The 18305-nt window shown below is 51.9% G+C and overlaps 1 protein-coding gene across 1 annotated transcript in view; it reads right to left on the bottom strand.

Moving 5' to 3' along the window:
* Nucleotides 1–713: 713 nt before the first annotated feature.
* Nucleotides 714–18305, bottom strand: part of NOVA2 (NOVA alternative splicing regulator 2) — a 29403-nt gene continuing 11811 nt past the window's right edge. Inside the window, exons 3-4 of the mRNA XM_059666094.1 lie at nt 13925–14091; nt 714–2200 (exon numbers count right to left, since the gene is read on the bottom strand). Of these exons, the coding sequence (XP_059522077.1) occupies nt 1118–2200; nt 13925–14091 (1250 nt within the window). The 3' untranslated portion in view covers nt 714–1117. The remainder of the gene's footprint in view (nt 2201–13924; nt 14092–18305) is intronic.

Here is an 18305-nt window from a genome sequence, read left to right as displayed (position 1 = left end):
GAAGACCCCCAGGCCAAGACCCACCATAGAGGGGCGAGGGCGGAGAGAGAGGGTCAAGTCACTAACTGGCCGTGGCCCAATACAGGAAGTGCATGCTTCGTCCCCGTGACATCACAGGAAGTACCCCGGAAACACCACAGGCAGTCCATGCCCCCAGGAGATCATGAAAGTAACCTTCAAGGAAGGCTCACGGGAGACGTCATAGCAAGTACCTATCTCTCCTAGCATCACGGGAAGTGACCTCTGGGGAACTACTTCCTGTGACATCACAAGGGATGCCGGAAGCGCCCCAGAAAGTACTTGACTCAGTGACATCACAACAGGGACTTCCATTCCTATCACTTTAGGAAAAGCCATAGGAGATGCCATAGGCAGCGGCTCCAGCCGGCCTCATTCCCAGCAGCACAAGCCCCCCCTCACCCCCCATAAACCTGACAACAAAAAGTTAAAAGCCCCACCTGGGAGGGGTGACTGCAATGGGGGGAGAGTAGCTGAGGAACTGGGGTTCCTGCTGCAAATGCCCCATTTCAGCTACCTCTCCTCCCACTGCATCCCTCGAGCTGGACCTGAATGCAGGAGAGGTGGGTGTGGTTTTGGGGGAGGCCCCTCATTCTAGGTCACCCAGAGGCTCCCTCCCCTCTTCCCATATGGAAACAAAAACATATATATCCAGGGGGAAAACAAAATCCTTACCGGAAAAAAAAGGAGGGAAAGAAAGAGAAAATAACGCTTTGTTTTCTATTAAAATCAACAAAATGCAATATATACAGATATCACACAGACCTGGGCCCTGGGGGAGGGGAGTCAGGCCCAGCCAAGCGTAGGAAGGGAGGAAGGAAAGAAGGAAGGAGGGGTCAGTTCAGGGCCAGGGAGGGAGCTGTGGGCTCCATCCCCAGCCATCTCTCAATCCTGCCTATGAACTACCAGAAGGGAGGGGGGTGCAGTCAGACCAGCCCCAGCCCCAATCCCAGGAGGAGCAGGACCACGCCGAGCTGAGGTCAAGAGTTGGGGAGGAGAAGGAGAAAGAGGAGGAGGAGGAGGAGGAGGAGGGAGAGGAGGAGGAGGAGGAGGAGGGAGAGGAGGAGGAGGAGAGGGGTGGGAGCACACACCACAGGCCTCATCCCACTTTCTGGGGGTTTGAGGCCCTCACTCCCTGCTCGTAGGTGACCCGCTGGCTGATGAGGTATTGAGCGGCTTGCGTGGCCGCGGGGCTGCCGGTGATGGTGACCCGCCGGTTCCGCGTGCCTGGCAGGAACTCGCCCTTCTTAGAGATCTGGATTCGGGCGCCTGTCAGCTCCTGGTACTCCACCAACGTCTTGCCCCCCTTGCCCAGGATGGCTCCCACCAGGTTCTCAGGCACCGCAATCTCCACCAGCTCCTTGGCACTCTCGGCTGCCAACTTCTCCGCCGTCAGGAAGCCACCAGCCGCCCCCGCGGCCGCTGCGGCGGCCACCAGCGGGCCACCCCCGCCGCCCGCCCCACCGCCCGCCCCGGCCCCAAGGTAGCCATTGGCGGCCGCGGCCAATGCGAAGGACCCCAAGGCTCCGGGCGGCGGGGGTGGAGGTGGGGCAGCCCCTCCGGCAGGCCCGGCCCCGGCCTCACCCGCGTAGGATGCCAGGAGGTTGGCGGCGGCCGCGGCGGCGGGGTTGGCACCAGCGGCCACTGCGGCCAGGACCCCGGAGGCGGCGGCCGAGTTGAGGCCCAGGCCGAGGGAGTTGGTGTTGTAGCCGTAACTGGCCAGCGTGTTAAGGGCCGTGCTGATGGCCAGCAGGTCGGTGCCCGAGAAGGCAGGCAGGGCGGCGGGAAAGGCGCCCACGCTGGCCAGCCCCGCGGGGCCCAGCAGGCCGGAGGCAGCAGCGGCCGAGGCGGCGGCCGCCGCGGGCAGCACATCGGCGGGGCTGGCGTACGGTGAGCCGGTGGGGTTGGAGTTGGCCACGGGGCCCGCCACGTTGGCGTAGCTGATGTTGAGGCAGCTGCTGCTCTGGGGGTCTTCCTGTACCTTCTGCACGATGGCGCTCACGGCCTTGTGCACCTGCTCGGGCTCGCCGCTGACCGTCACCACGCGCTCCTGCAGGTTGATGCCCTCTGGCTTCTGGGACAGCTGCACCCAGGCCCCCGACTGTTCCATCACGGCTTTCACCGTGGCGCCTCCCTTGCCGATGATCAGGCCCGCCGTGCTGTTGGGGACGATCAGCTTGGCCTGCGAGGAGAGAGCGGGAGGATCGTGAGGGTGGTCATTGCAGCTTGAACAGTGACAGCAGTGTCACTCCCACCTCTGCTCTCAAGTGTCCCAAATCAGGCCCCCGGGAGAGGCGCCGGCAGGTCCTGCTGGTTGTTAAAAAATACCGGGCCCTGGCCAGTGTTGCTCAGTGGACAGAGCGTCGGCCTGTGGACCACAGGGTGGAGGGTTCGATCTCCCGTCAAGGGCATGTCCCTGGGTGGCAGGTTCAATCCCAGCTCCGGTTGGGGTGCGTGCGGGAGGCAACCAATCGATGTGTTTCTCTCCCATGTATGTTTCTTTCTCTCTTTCCCCCTCCTCCCTTCCACCCTCTCTCTGAAAGTCAGAGGAAATGTATCGGAATGCTTCCCTATTAGTTAAAAAAGAGCTGGTAACCCAAGTCCCCTCGGTAGCCTCTTGGCCACCCTGCCCCATGTCCCTCGGTCCGCTGGGACCGCCTTTCCATCCAGCACCTTGAAGGCTTTGTGGCTGACCCCGTGGGGCCCCCCAGGACTCCGCTCCAAGCTTGCCGTGGTGCCCACGCCCTTCCTTCTCTATCATTACAATTCTCCTGAGCCCAAGCCAGTTTGGCTCAGTGGATAGAGCGATGGCCTGGGGACTGAAGGGTCTCAGGTTCGATTCCCATTAGGGGCACATGCCCGGGTTGCGGGCTTGATCCCCAGTAGGGGACGTGCAAGAGGCAACCGATCAATGATTCTCTCTCATCACTGATGTTACAATCTCTCTCTCCCTCTCCCTTCCTCTCTGAAATCAATTTAAAAAAACAAAGTCTCCTGAGCCCCAGAAAAGGCATCATTAGTCTCACTTTACAGATGGGCCACTTGAGGCCTAAGAGGGGAAAGGACTTGTCCCCAGGTCACCCAGATAGTGAAGGAGCTGCAATTCAGCCTCATGGATTCCTGCTCCATTGGGCTTCCCACCCTAAGACATGGTCACCTGCTTAACCTCTTTGTTGTCGTCATGGGCCTAATTGTTCCTCCCTCTACCCTCTCCCCTCCCCCCACCCCCCAATTCATATGTGACGTTCTCACCCTCACTACCTCAGTGACTGTGTTTGGAGACGGGGCCTTTAAAAAGGTGATTAAGGCTAAGCAAGGTCATGGGGACGCTGATCCACTATGGCTGGCGTCCTTATAAGAGGAGGAGGTTAGGACACAAACACACACGGAGGGAAGACCAGCTCCAGGTCACGGAGAGAGGCCTCAGCAGGAGTCAGACATGCTGACTCCTGGATCTTGGACTTCCGGCCTCCTGGACTGTAAGAAAATGAATTTCTGTTGTTTGAGCCATCGAGTCTGCGGGGCTGTGCTACGGCAGCCCTCGCGATCTAACACAGGTGTCTGCTCTGTAAAATGAAGGCAGCGAAACCTTACGCCCGAGAAGGCAGGGAGAGAACCGGTCACCTGACCATGGTGGTCCCCTCTCCCAGGTGGCAAAGCCGCCCATCCTCTGCAGCCACGACATTGATCGATCTGAATTCCAGCGGGGTTATTTCACAGCAAAATGTCTCCTTTTGCCCTGGCTGGTTTGGCTCAGTGGATAGAGCGTCGGCCTGGGGACTTAAGGGTCCCAGGTTCGATTCCGGTCAAGGGCATGTGCCTTGGTTGTGGGCACATCCCCAGTGGGGGGTGTGCAGGAGGCAACTGATCGATGTTTCTAACTCTCTATCCCTCTCCCTTCCTCTCTGTAAAAAATCAATAAAATATATTAAAAAAAAACCAAAAACCCCCCAAATGTCTCCTTTGTCTCTAAGAGCATTTCTACACACAAATTCCTCCTTTCCAATCCTTCCCACGCCCCCTCAGACCTGTGGATTCTAGCCCCTGAAGCTCTCTCATCTCTGCCTCTCCTCTCCCCCTTCAAGCCAGACCCTGGGGGTACCTGGGAATTTTTGGGAGCCATTTTGGTTGTGTCAATGACTAGGGGCAGATATGGGCGTTCAGTGGGCAGGGCCACAGATGTTTGCACCCACAATGTGAGAGGCAGCTCCTCACAGTGAATACTCATCCCGGATCCTCTCTGACTTTTGAATGTCCCCCTGACATGCATGCTGTGGCAAGTCTGTTTATAAATCTCTAAACACCACGGGTGGTGAGCTGCAGATTAAGGGGTGATAGCTAAGGGGATCAAGATTTCTTTTTGAGGAAATGAAATGTTCTAAATTGGATCCTGGTGATGGGTGCACAACTCCATATCATAAAACCATTGAACTGTATTTTACTGTTAAAAATCTTACAGCCCGACCAGTGTGAGATCACAGCTCAATCAGTGGTTGAGATCACAGTTCGATTCCCCATCAGGGCACATGCCCGGGTTGTGGGCTCCATTCCCAGTTGGGAGCGTGCAGGAGGTGGCCATCAGTGATTCCCTCTCACTATTAATGTTTCTATCTCTCCCTCTCCCTTCCTCTCTGGAATCAATAAAAACATATTTAAAAAAATCTTACAGATCTAGCCAGGGCCTGGTAGTTCAGTTGGTTGGAGTGTCGTCCTGATATACCAAGGTTGCGGGTTTGATCCCCAAATCAGGGCACATACAAGAATCAACCAATGAACGCATAAATAAGTGGAACGACAAATCGATGTTTCTCTCTCTCTCTCTCCCTTCCCGTCTTTCTAAAAAAAAATAAATAAAAATACTAAAAAATTTACATATCTAGCTATGTTTCACATCTGTATTTTATATATAATTTCAGAGAGTAAGTGGGCATAGGCAGTATTTGTCGGAGAAAGAGGACATTGGGTCTGACAAGGCTGAGAGCCGCTCACTACTCCACGGGCTCTATTCCCTGTTGATCTCTCTGACTTCACCTCTTCTTTCCCTCCCCCTTGCTGACTCCACTGCAGACACACCCAACGTCCTGCTGTTCCTCTAACTTGCCAAGCTCAGTCTAGACTCGGGGCCTTTGCACCTGCTGTTCCCTCATCTGGAACACTTTCCCCCCAAAAGAGGCCCACCCCTCCCTTCATTCAGGTCTTTGCACAAATGCACCTCCTCAGAGAGGCCTTCTCTGACCAACCAATTATCAAAGCCTGTTTATTTGCCCATTTTATGTCCCCAGCATGGACACCTCAAGACTCCGATTCAGCTGTGAACCTCACAGCTCTAGTATGATGTAGAATGGACACCCCAAACTTCAAGTCCACATTGGAACTTCTCATCTTTCTCCTCAAATGTGTTTCTGCCATCGTGTTCCTCATTTCTGCCCATGGACAATGCATCCTTCCATTACTCAGACCCAAGACTAGGCACCCTCTATTTCCCTCACACTCAACATCCAATCAGCAATGCTGCTGGTTCTACCGTCAAAACCATCCTAGGATTCTAGATCAAAAGAGACTAATGAGGTATAACAACCAAATGCAACGAATGAACACTGACTGAACCTTGAATAGAAAAATACATGCTCTATAGGTATAAAAGATAATTTGGGGCAATTAGAATATAGGCTTTTTGTTAAATAATAGTATGGAATTATTATTAACTAGAGGCCCGATGCACGAAATTTGTGCAAGAGTAGGCCTTCCTTCCCCCGGGTGCCAGCACTGGCTTCCTTCTGGCACCCAGGACCCGGGCTTCCCTTGCAGCCCTGGCTTTGTCCGGAAGGACACCTGGTCTAATTAGCATAGTACACTTTTATTATTATAGGTTTTATAGGTATAATAATAGTAATACTAATATAGGAGCCTGTCCTTGTTCTTGAGAGATAAATGCTGGCATACTTAGGGGTGAAGAGTCATGAGATCTACATCTTATTTTCAAATGGATCAGCAACAAACAAACAAAAAAACAATGTGTGTGTGTGTGTGTGTGTGTAGAGATAAATCAAATGTTAACAACTGGTGAATCTAAGTGCAGTGTATAGGGAATTCATTGTACTGTTCTCTAAACATTTTCAAAATAAAAAGTCAGGAGAAAAATATTTATATATATACTCCTATAGTCCCTTTCCTTTTCTCTGCTTGATTTTTTCATAGCATTTTTCATTCTCTGATATCCTATATATTTTATATTTTATGTATATTAAAATTTTTTTTATCTAACCAGTTTTGATTTTTAAATTGTAAAAAATATTTTCTTTTTTATTGAATTTATTGGGGTGACATTGGTTAATAAAATTACATAGGTCTCAGGTGTACAATTCTATAATACATCATCTGTATATTGTACTGTGTGTTCACCACCCCAAGTTAAGTCTCCCTATATATTTTACTTGGTTTCTGTTTCCGATGGAAGATTTATCATCTTCTGTTGGAAGAATTTAAGATCCACAAGGGTAGACATGTTTACTCCTGGGTGCTCAGTGCCCAGAGGAGTGACTGGTACACACTCAGCAAAGGGTGGGTGAATGAATGAATAAATGAAAGAATGGATGATGACAGGACCAAGCAGGAGATTTACTGGGTGGAGGCAACCAGGTGTATACCACTTGGTGTGTGTGTGTGTGTGTGTGTGTGTGTGTGTGTGTGTTAGGATGCTGTGCATTTGGGTTATCAAACTCAGGCCCATCTAAGTTTTCTAAGATTAACTTGACCTTCTGATTTATCATATGTGAAGCATCCACCTTTTTAAATGTTGGCAACCTCTTTTTTTTTTTTTTTTAAATATATTTTATTGATTTTTTACAGAGAGGAAGGGAGAGAGATAGAGAGCTAGAAACATCGATGAGAGAGAAACATCGATCAGCCGCCTCCTGCACACCCCCTACTGGGGATGTGCCCGCAACCCAGGTACATGCCCTTGACCGGAATCGAACCTGGGACCCTTCAGTCCGCAGGCCGACGCTCTATCCACTGAGCCAAACCGGTTTCGGCGACAACCTCTTAAAAATGTCTAAGGACCACTGTGCAGTAGCCAGGCCACCAGTGTGTAGTCTGTGTACACACATCACTGAAAAGCTACCTTGGACTCTGGAGACACCTGCTCAGGTTCAAATCTTGGTTCCATCACTGATGCTGAGCAAGAGATTTAACATTTTGAGACTCAGTGTTCCCATTTGTAAAATGGGGATAGTCGTACCTCCTCTGTAGGATTATTGTGAGGCCCAACTGAGATCATTATAAAATGATGAACTTAAAAGTCAAGCATGCTCACAATTAGCCACAACTTAGTATAGCTGCCCTTCAGGTGACTCACAGAGCCTACCACTGCCAGAATACACCTGGCTACCTCCCCTTAGTCATGTTTCTGCTTGGCCCCTGTGGGCATGTCATCAGACTATACAACTAGGTCCGCTGGGACCTCCTAGGTCATTCAAACAAGCAACATTTGCTGAGCACATGCTATGTTAAGCATAGGGTACCACGTGAGTGTGCAGTTAGTATGTGCCTGTAGCAGGTACTAAAAAAAATGATTGCTGTCATTGTTACCTCCTAGACAGACCTGAATTTACTAGTAAATCTCACATCTGTGTTACAGCCACTTTGGGAAACAGTCTGGCAATTTTTCAAAAGGTTAAACCGATTTATCCTGTGACCCAACAATTTCACCCCTAAGTATATACCCAAAAGAACTGAAAACATATGTCCACACATATGTTCACTAACAGCATTATTTATAATAGCTAAAAAGTAGGAACAACCCAAATTTCTGTCAGTTGATGAATAGAAAAAATGTGGTATATTCAGCCCCAGCCGGGTGGCTCAGTTGGTTGGAGCGTCGTCCTGTACACCAAAAGGTTGTAGGTTCAATTCCCATCAGGGCACATACCTAGATTGTGGGTTCCATCCCTGGTTGGGGCGTGTACAGGAGGCAACTGATCAATGTTTTTCTCTCCCTCTCTCTCTCAAATCAATAAACATATCATCGGGTGAGGATTAAAAAATGTGGTATATCCATACAATGAAATATTATTTGGCCATAAAAAGAAATGACATTTTGATATGTGCTACAACAAACATGTCAAACTCGTGGCCCGTGGGCCGCATGCGGCCCAGCCAATATAACGGTATGTAAGAAACATTTCAATAAAAATTTTGTAACTTAATTTTTACAATATCTTGTTATACATAATTACCAATAACAAATTACAATGTCCGCTAATGACTGATTACTATAATTGTGTTGCATTCATTTCCCTTACGCACCTTACATGCAGGCGCACCATTTCTCTCTACTAATACTAGCAGTGAATATTTTAGCAGCTGATTGCTACCTCATTAGTCTCGGACTGACTTGTTTGGTGTGCACAACAGGAAATATTTCGCATTTGGAGAACAAGAATAATAGGTTTATGTGCGTTACGCTTATTAATTTGTGCAGATCTTCAGTGTCTGGTAAGTTCATGTTCAAGAAAAATGTTTTTATTAAAATGTTCTATTCTTTTATGTTAACGATGACTCATTTACTTCAGCCCTTTGTATTTAGCATGTCTCTATCGAAATAAACCTACGTTCCTATGAAGATTGAAGCTTTTGTTTCTTTGCGGCCCACATACACTTAAACCTTGTTTATTTGGCCCGTGTTAGCCTTTGAGTTTGACATGCTTGTGCTACAATATGGATGAATCTTGAAAATATTATGTTAAGGGAAAGAAGCTAGGCACAAAGTCCCACATAAATTTAATTTAGTTTATATAAAATATCCAGAACAGGCAAATCCCTAGACACCAAAATAATCAGTGGTGGGAAGGCCTGGGAGGGGGGCCAGAGGGAATGGAGAGTGACCGTCAATGGTTACAGAGCTTTTTTGAGGTGGTGAGAAATGTTTGGGAATTAGATAGTGGTGATCAATGCATTTTATTGTTATTATGGGATTTTTTTAGTCAGAAGACAGGTCGGGCTATTCCCATAATAACAATACATTTAGTATATTTTGTGACTGTACTAAAACCACTGAATTACAAACTTTAAAATGGTGAACTTTACTGCATGTGAATTATATTTCAATACAACTGTTATCTCAAAAAAAGTCATTAGAAAATAAGAAGTCTGACAAGTGAAAGGGATAGGACAAAAGAATGTGCAAAACCAGACCCCACAGCAAAGAGGTGCCTAGTATGTCATAGCGCCTTTCAGAGCCATGGGGGGAGGACGGAATCATTTCACCCCAAAACCGATCACCCAGAAACGGTGAAAGCAAATGGCTTCCCCTCTCTGTGCTTCAGTTTCCTCATCTCCCACTCTGACATGGTCACAGCTACTCAGACAATGATTGGGGATATTCAGCGACTAAAGCGACTGCCTGGTGCCTGGCGCATGGGAAGCCCTCAGAAAACAGTCGCTGCCTTCACAACAGGCCCAGAACGGAGAACCACAGCATCTTAGAGGGACCCGCGGGGGCAGCTCCACGGAATCCTGGAGTCTCAGGATGTCAGAACAGGAGAATCTTAGAATAATACATGCGTAGAATCCTGGAATCATCGAGCCACTGAATTGTAGGCATTTGAGAGCCAGAAGGACCTCGGAGACCATCTGTCCCGTGAGTTGCAAGTCTGGAGATTTTAAACTAACAGTAACAACAACAACAACAGCAGCAGCAATAACCATGGCAGCAGCGGCAGCAGCAGCAGCTAATGGTGTTTAGCATGTGCCACCCACTTTTCTAAACTTTCATACAGCAACTTACTTAATCCTGGCAACAACCCAACAAGGTATGTACTATTATTATCATCACTTTATACGGATTGGAAAATAAAGGCACAGAGAGGTTCAGTAACTTACTCAAGGTTACAGGTACCAGATAGTGAATGACAGAGCTAGGATCTGATCCCAGGCCAGAGTCCACATTCAGATTCCAAGGCCTTAGCCCCAGAAATTCTGGGTCAGGGTGGGGACCCTGGGGTATATATTGTAAGCTACCTAGATAATTCAGATACCAGCCAGGGCTGAGCATCACCCATTTAGCAAAACTGGTGGCAAACTGGTGGTCCTTAGGCCATAGCCAGCCTATAGCCACACAGTGTTTTATATATATATATGTCCTATCTAATAAAAGAGAAAAATGGTAATTGGTGTACGATGATACCCTTTTCATTGGCTAATCAGGGCTATATGCAAATTAACTGCCAACTAAGATTGGCAGTTAACTGCCAACTAAGATTGGCAGTTAACTGCCAACTAAGATTGGCAGTTAACTGCCAACAAGATGCCGGTTAATTTGCATATGTAGGCACAATGCAGGGAGGCGAAAGGGAAAGCAGGAAGAAGCCCCCTGCCACTGACAGTGATCGGAAACCCAGGGGGGAGCTAAGAGCTGGGGGGCAGGGCAAAGGCGGCCCTGGGGCCACCTTTGCCCTGCCCCCCAGCCATGATCAGAGAATCAGGTGCCTTTTCCGTCCTGGCCAGTGATAGCAGGAAGTAGGGGTGGAGCCAGCGATGGGAGCTGGGCACGGTCGAAGCTGGCAGTCCCAGGAGCTAGGGGTCCCTTGCCTGGGCCTAAAGCGAAGCCCACGATCGCGGGGCCGCTGCAGCTGCGGGTCCCCGCTGCCTGGGCTGGGCGCCTAGGCCAGAGGCGTTAGGCCTGGGCAGGGGCGGAGCCTGCAACCATGGGGAGCTGAGGGTCCCCTGCCCAGGCCTGACACCTCTGCCAGAGGCCTCAGGCCTGGTCAAGAGGCCGATCCGGTGATTGGTGATCGGAGGATGATGAGGGTCAACTCCTCTGGCCGAGGCATCAGGCCTGGGTGGGGGGCGGAGCCGGGGTTTGGGGCCGAGGCATCAGGCCTGGGTGGGGGGCGGAGCCGGGGTTTGGGGGTATATGATGGTCCCCTTGCCCAGGCCTGAAGCCTGGGTCAGAGGCGTCAGGCTTGGGCGGGGGGTGGAGCAAGCGATCAGAGGGAGATAGGGGTCCCCTGCCCAGGCATGATTCCTGGGCCAGAGGCCTCAGGCCTGGGCGGGGGCCAGAGCCAGTGATCGGGGGGAGGTGGGGGTCCCCTGTCCAAGCCTGACACCTCTGGCGGAGGCGTCAGGCCTGAGCAAGGGGCCGATCAGGCGATCGGAGGGTGATGGGGGTCTACGCCTCTGGCCGAGGCATCAGGCCTGGGCTGGGGGCAGAACCAGTGATGGGGGGAAATGAGGGTCCCCTGCCCAGGCCTGACACCTCTGTCAGAGGCGTCAGGCCTGGGCAAGGGGCCGATCCTGCGATTGGAGGGTGATGGGGGTCAACGCCTGAGGGCTCCCAGTATGTGAGAGCGGGCAGGCTGGGCTGAGGGACACTCCCCCCGTCCCCCACACACACCCAGTGCACAATATATATATATATATACATATATATATATATTGATTTAAGAGAGGAAGGGAGACAGAAACATCAATGGTGAGAGAGAATCACTGATCAGCTGCCTCCTGCACACCCCCTACTGGGGATAGAGCCTGCAACCAGGCATGTGCCCTTGACCGGAATCAAACCCGGGACCCTTCAGTCCCCAGGCTGGTGCTCTCTCCACTGAGCCAAACCAGCTAGGGCGCCACACGGTGCTTTAAAATCGAAGCTGTCCTTTAAAAATCAGTTGGTTTCAAATATTTCTGGCTGGTTTTGAAAAATCTGGAATATGTGGCAACACTATGTCCACATTCCCAAAGGGCAAGTATCAAGTGTAGTTGAGCAGCAGCTGCCCCCTTAAAGGGTGGTATTATATCTCTATGATGAAGCCTTCGTCCTCAATCCTTCACATTCCCTTTCTGAATCCTGGAGGCATTTCCATTTATAATCCCTGGTTTGGCCCAGCTCCCACACAGTAAAGAAAGGGAAACTGAGGTTTATAGAAAGGAAGAAGACCCAGAATAATACAGCAAGTCCAAGGAAAAAGGAAACAGCCCAACCTGTCTACTGACTAAAAAATCCCATAATAACAATAACAACAGCTAACATTTTTTTGAGAACTTTCCATGCATTAGGCATCCATGCTAAGTGAGTTTCAAACATCAGTGAACATGAACTACCACCTTAAGCGGGTACCATAATAAAGCCCATTGTATAGATGAGAAAATGAGGCACAGAGAAATCAAGTCACTTGCTCAAGGTCACACAGGTAAGAAGGGTCAGAGTAAGATTCAACTCTACATCGGACTCCAGGGCCCGAGCCTTCAGTCATTGTCCCCCTCATTCTGTGGAGTCCCGGAGTAATAATAAGGCAGAGGAAAAAACCCCGCTTCTAGAAACCTTCGACTCCACGGTCTCAGAGTTCCTGCGGATTAGGGGGTGGGGGTGGGAGGCTCAGGCACAGACGGTGCTGACCCCATGCCCCCTGCAACATGAACAAACTCTTGGTGAGCCCCGGGTCCCTTGTGGCAGCGACCAAGGTGGAGGGAAGAGGCAATACCCTCGCTTTCCTCCAAACTGTGGGTCGGCTGCTGGTGGGAGAGGCCGGCGGGGCGAAGGGAGCGGAGCGGAGCGGATTCAGCACCAGGGACAGCGACCGAGCCGCAAGCCCCGCGGTCCTTTTTTGGGGGACGCTCAGCTGGGCAGCATTCTTCCGAGGCTCTCCCGCCACCGTTTCCCCCACGAGCTTGGGGAAACGCGGTCCCCCACCTCAGAGCAACAAGAATGACCACGAATTCCAGATGCCTTTTTCCAAGGCCCTCCATTCGTTTCTAGGCAGACATTCAGGAACCCTGTCCGCCGCCCAGGGCTTCCCGCCCTCTGACACCTCGTGTGCAGGGCGATGGGGAGCGGGAGCGGGGAGAGAGAACGGACATGCGCAGCTCGCCCCGCGCGCCCCTGCGCCTGGGTCCCTGCGCTTCGGACTGGACGCCGCCGTCGCCGCCGCCGGGGGCTCCGCAGCGGCCCACCTGCCGCACGGTGGTCATGGCAACCGGGGAGGCCTGGGAAGCCATTGGTCCGCTCCCAGCCACGCCCCTGGCGGCCGCCGCTTCCCCGGAACTGAGCCGGCGGAGAGACGCTGACGGGAGCGCTCTGTCGGAGAAGGACCCGCCCCTCGCTCGCTAACGAAACATCCTTTCTCCAAAATGGTGGCTGCCCCCGTACAATAATTCACGGAGAGAAGGAGTATGAGAGGCTCAGCGCCTCGGGAGGTGGACGGGCTGTCGCTGAGGTTACTTCCGGTGAGGACCGGAAGTGGGAGGCAGGTTGCCGGGAGAGACAATGGGATGAGATGGGGGGCGGAGAGGATGTGGAGGGTCCCAGGAAGGAGGGGGACGCAGGGGGTTGTGGGCCAGTGGTCTGCAAACTCATTAGTCAACAGAGCCAAATAGCAACAGTACAAGGATTGAGATTTCTTTTGAGAGCCAAATTCTTTAAACTGAAACTATATGGGTAGGTACATTGTTATTAACTCCATTAGGGCGCTCCTACGCTGGCCTTTGCTAAAAACATCCTCAATCTGAGGGGTCGACCTCAGCGAACGTACCCCCACTTCTTCTAACGCCACTTCTTCAAAATAGACTCGCCCAGGCCGGAAACCGACTTCTGCGCGTGGGCCACGAAGTTTCAATCGCACTGTGCGTGCATGCCCGCACGTGGTATTTTGTGGAAGAGCCACACTCAAGGGGCCAAAGAGCCGCCTGTGGCTCTCGAGCCGCGGTTTGCCGACCACTGACCTAGACCGGAAGTCTGGAGTCCCCAGGCGGACTCCCTAAGAGTAATAATACTAACCACGGCCGTGTATTCGATTGCCCAACATGTGATCAACCCGAACCCTTTGAGTACCCATAATCATCCAGTGATGGGAGAAGGTGTCACTTCCCGACCGCACCAGCTTTACAGAAACCCACGCTGCCCCGTGCTGACCTGCTTGGCTCTGTCGGGGTTCATGGTGGTTTGGGGTTGAAGGATGTTGACCACCTCAGGCTTGGTCATCGCCTGTGGGATTTCTCGGACCTTCTCGGCAATAAAGCTGTGCACGGCGTTCAAGGCCTCTGCGGTGCCCTGCACCAGGCACACTCGCTCTGTGGTTCCTGTTGAGCAAGGAAGAGACGGGCCCCGCTTAATGGCAAGAGAAGAGAAAACGGAGGACCTGAGAATGTGGGGTCACATGGTAAGCCGGTGGAGCTGGCACGGGCTCCCGGGCCATCGCGGGCAGCTGGGAGAGTGAGTGGAATCCCTGTTTTGTAACCTGCACTTCACGGCCCTCCCCTCTCCTAAAACAACCCGAGGGGATGGAAGAATGATGCTTAAGTGCTTGGCGATGCCCACAGCAGCCCTGGGCAGGGGAGACAGGGCTCAGCTGCCTCTTCCCAGTCCTTGCTGGCTCCCGGTTGCTTTGGCAACCATTCACTCACTCCCCCCCCTTCCAGAAGCGGGAGAGCTCAGGCCTGCAACGGTTGCCACAGTAACTGGAACCCCCTTATCGGTCTGGCTGGCCGGGTCCTCAGCCCACCCCCAGGGGGACAAGGGATGAGGCCCTGTTGCCATGGCAACCCCTGAAAGCCTGCAGCGAGGGCCTCTGGGCTTTTGGAGAGGATGGGGAAGGGTTGGGGGATGGGGAGACAGAAGAGAGGCCTGAGTGCCTGCCTGGACCCACCAGATGGAGGGCTGAGGGGTGGGGGAGGGCACGGGTGTGGACACAGGGGAGGGCAGAGGGGGTCAAAGGCAACTCATGGGAGCGTAGGCAATGGGGGACTGGGTGCCTTTGCTGGAAATTCTCCACATATTGGCTCTGGTTCTGACCCAGGCATCATTGTGTCATTGTGTGTGTGTGTGTGTGTGTGTGTGTGTGTGTGTATGTGTGCGTGTGCTGGGGGGCAGTAGGGAGAACTCTGGGTGGTGTTGGGGTAATTCTGTGGGAGACACACACCAGGTGATACTGTGAGAGCAGTGTGTGTATATTTGTGACTCTGGTTGAGTGGTGTGTGTGTGTGAGCACACGCGTGTGTTCACTTGGGGGCAGGACTGGTTAAATGATCTTTATCCGAGTATGTGTGTATAAGAGAAAGAGCAGAAGAGATGAGAGATAAACGGACTGCATGACATAGTGATTCCAGGAAAGGAGTTTGTGTGTACTCTCGTATGTGAGAACGCCGCTGTGATGTTCAAGGTTAAGTACACTGTGAATTTGAAGGAGACAAAGAATCTCAGGAAATAAGACTGAGGCTATACAATGAATGTGTATCACTGTAACTGTATGACAGTATGTGTGTTTGCCTATATGTGTGTACAGGTGTGTAAAGGAAAGAGACAGCTAGGCACCCTCGGTGTTCAAAACACTATCTGAATGACGGGTACGTGGTATGAATGTATAGGTGTGCGACAGTGTGTATAGGATATAGACAAGACTATGACTGATGTGTGTGTAAACATAAGAAAGAGACCTACAGGCAGACCCAGGTGTCAGGATGTAAGACTGTATGGGGGACTGTATGTATTCCAGCCAAAGAAGACTCTGCTATGAACGGGCCGGTCTGACGATGTGAGCGCCTGGGAGCTGGCCCTGTTTGGTGCGTGGGGCTGTGTGTGTCTCCCTGGTGGGACTCCGTCTGTGGGACCAGTTAGCTCCCTGGTTCTGTAAAAAGTCTCGAGTGTGTGCCTGGCTTCACGTGACTGCCTGTCTGGGACACTGGGGCACGTGTCCAGTGTGCTGGGGGCGTTCTCACGCAGCGTGCTGGCGCCACTGCTCTGACCCCTCGCTTGCCACCTCGCAGCCTCGCAGGCCAGTCTTGCCCTGTGCGGGTGTCCCTGTCTTGGGTCACTTGTGCAGTTGACATCCTCCATCTCCTTTGGGCCGCTGTTCCTCACTCTGACTCCCCCGCCCCCCCCCCCCCCCAGAACAATGGCTTGGTCTGAGCCAAGGGTGAGTCAGCGCGCAGGCTGCCTCGGTCTGGGTGTAAATAGGAAAGGGTGTGGGTCAGGGTGGGAACTGGGGGGATTCGGGGCGGCCCCAGGGAGAGCCTGGATGAAGTGGCCGGGTTCTCCATCACTGCGGGGTTTCTCTCCGGCTCAGAGAGTCTGTGATCTCCCCTCCCCTTGTGGTTCTTAACCCGGGTCCGCAGGGCTTTTACGGGGCCCAGTTAAACTCGGTGAGACTGTCCAATAATAACAGCTGGTGCTTACATAACACCCGGCACCAGGCGCCGTTCTAAGCACTTTATATATATTTGTTCACTTTAATATATCAGACAGGCGACATTATTATTCCTGACTTACTGCTAAGGACACTGAGGCACAGAGGAGCTTTGGGGTTTGTCCACGTTCACTCAGCCCGGAGTGAAAGATCAGGGTTGTGAACCCAGGTGTCTGGCTCAGAGTCTGATTTTTTTTTTTTTAATCCTCACCCGAGGATACTTTTTCCATTGATTTCTAGAGAGAGTGGAAGGGAGGGAGGAGGCGGGCAGAGAAAAAGAGAGAGAAACATCGATGTGAGAGAGACACATCGATTGGCTGCCGACCCTCCCCCCCACCCCGCATGTGGAACTTGCAACCGAGGTATGTGCCCTTTACCGGGAACTGAGCCCTTCAGTCCACAGGCCAAAGCTCTAACCATTGGGAAAACCGGCCAGGGTAGAGTCTGAGCTTTTAACCACTGAGCCACATGTACTGAATTTGCGGGGTGTGAAATATGTGTGTGGGGGGGGTTGGGGGGGGGAAGAGAGGCATAACAGGATTGCAGTTTTGCTTCTTTTTTGTTGTTGTTGTTGTTAATCCTTTCCCGAGGATATTTTTTCCATTACTTTTCAGAGAGAGTGGAAGGGAGGGAGTGGGAGAAAGAGTGAAAGAGGGGTGGGGGAAGAAAGAAAGAGAAAGGAGAGAGAGAAGCATCTGTGTGAGAGAGACATATCGACTGGTTGCCTCCGAATCGGGGGTGGGGAGCAAACCTGCAACCCAGGTAGGTGCCCTTGACTGGGAAGCAAATCCAGGAGCCTTTGGTGCACCGGCTGATGTTCTAACCACTGAGCAACACAGGCCAGGGCTGCTTTTGTATTTTTGACAGTAAAAAAGGATATGTGTGAATTTATTAAGTGGTCACTTAGGATTTTGTCCTTTGGTGCAAATATATTATAAATCAATTTTTAAAAAGCGTGTGTGTCTGTTTTCCTTCTGGGATAGGGGCCAGGGCTTCAGATGGATGCTCAAATTCAGGAGGAGTTTCGAATCACGAGGGTGTCTGGGTGAGTGCACAGGAGTCTGTGCGGCTTCGGGCAGGGACCTGACTCTTTTTCTGGGTCTCAGTGTCTCCATGGATGACCCGAAAGGATTAAATCTGGGGTTTGGGGTTTCCTGTACCCAGGAGGGATCCCCCTTAGCGTTCTGCCCCTCCCTTGAGGTTAAGGGCCACGTAGGTGTTATAGTAGACACACAAGTGCAGTGTATGTGTTCATGTGGGAACCTACTAGGCCTAGCAGACCCTTTCCATTTCTCTCCTGCTCTCTACGCTTCAGCCACACTGAATAAACAGCCCTCCCCCAAGCCTTTGGACATGCTATTTCATCTTCCTGGAACACCCTACTGCTCTTTACCTCGCTCACTTATACTTATTGTTCTGGGCTCCTCCTCCAGGAAGCCTTCCTGACCTCCCCAGGCTGAGTCGAGTGCCCCCTCTGAGCGCTCACCATCCTCTGGGCTTCCCCACCTCGCCCTGACCACTCTGGATCACCACTTATGTTGGGTCTGTCTTCCGTACTGGGATGTGAGATTCGAGAGGGCAAGGCTGGGCACCTCAGTCATTGCTGTGTCCCCATCTCTGTCCAGCACAGGGTGGCATAGAGGAGCTGCTCAGAGAATGTGTGCTGAATGAATGATTGAAAGGGTGTCAGCGAAGCAGAGGGAAATAACGATTTGTCTTGAGCAGTAGCATCTTGTGTTCCCGTGGTCCTGGGAAGTCCTAGGGACAGGACTCGGGTAGAGTGGCTGGGTGCTGTGTATGAGTCAGGAGCTGGCACAGGCCATATGATCTGGAGCAGGGAGGGAGGCTGGTCGCACGTCCAAGGACCGGGGACAGACGCTGGCTTATGTTTGTTTGAATTGTATTTATCCCCGGAGAGTCAATGACTGTCCCATCCTCTGGGGTTCCCAGCTGCCCGGTCTGCGGGTGTGTCACTGAGTTGGGAGGGGATGATGACGTGTCTCATGTCTCAGAATGTGATTCAGGGGCAAGAAACCCAGTGTCCTCGGATGCATGTCCCAAGCAGAGGTCTTATCTGTCTCTTGTGGGCTGGAGGGGCCTGGGGGCCACTGG

Source organism: Myotis daubentonii, chromosome 15, assembly GCF_963259705.1.
Source record: "Myotis daubentonii chromosome 15, mMyoDau2.1, whole genome shotgun sequence".
NCBI lineage: Eukaryota > Metazoa > Chordata > Mammalia > Chiroptera > Vespertilionidae > Myotis > Myotis daubentonii.
This window is presented reverse-complemented; position numbering and strand designations above follow the sequence as displayed.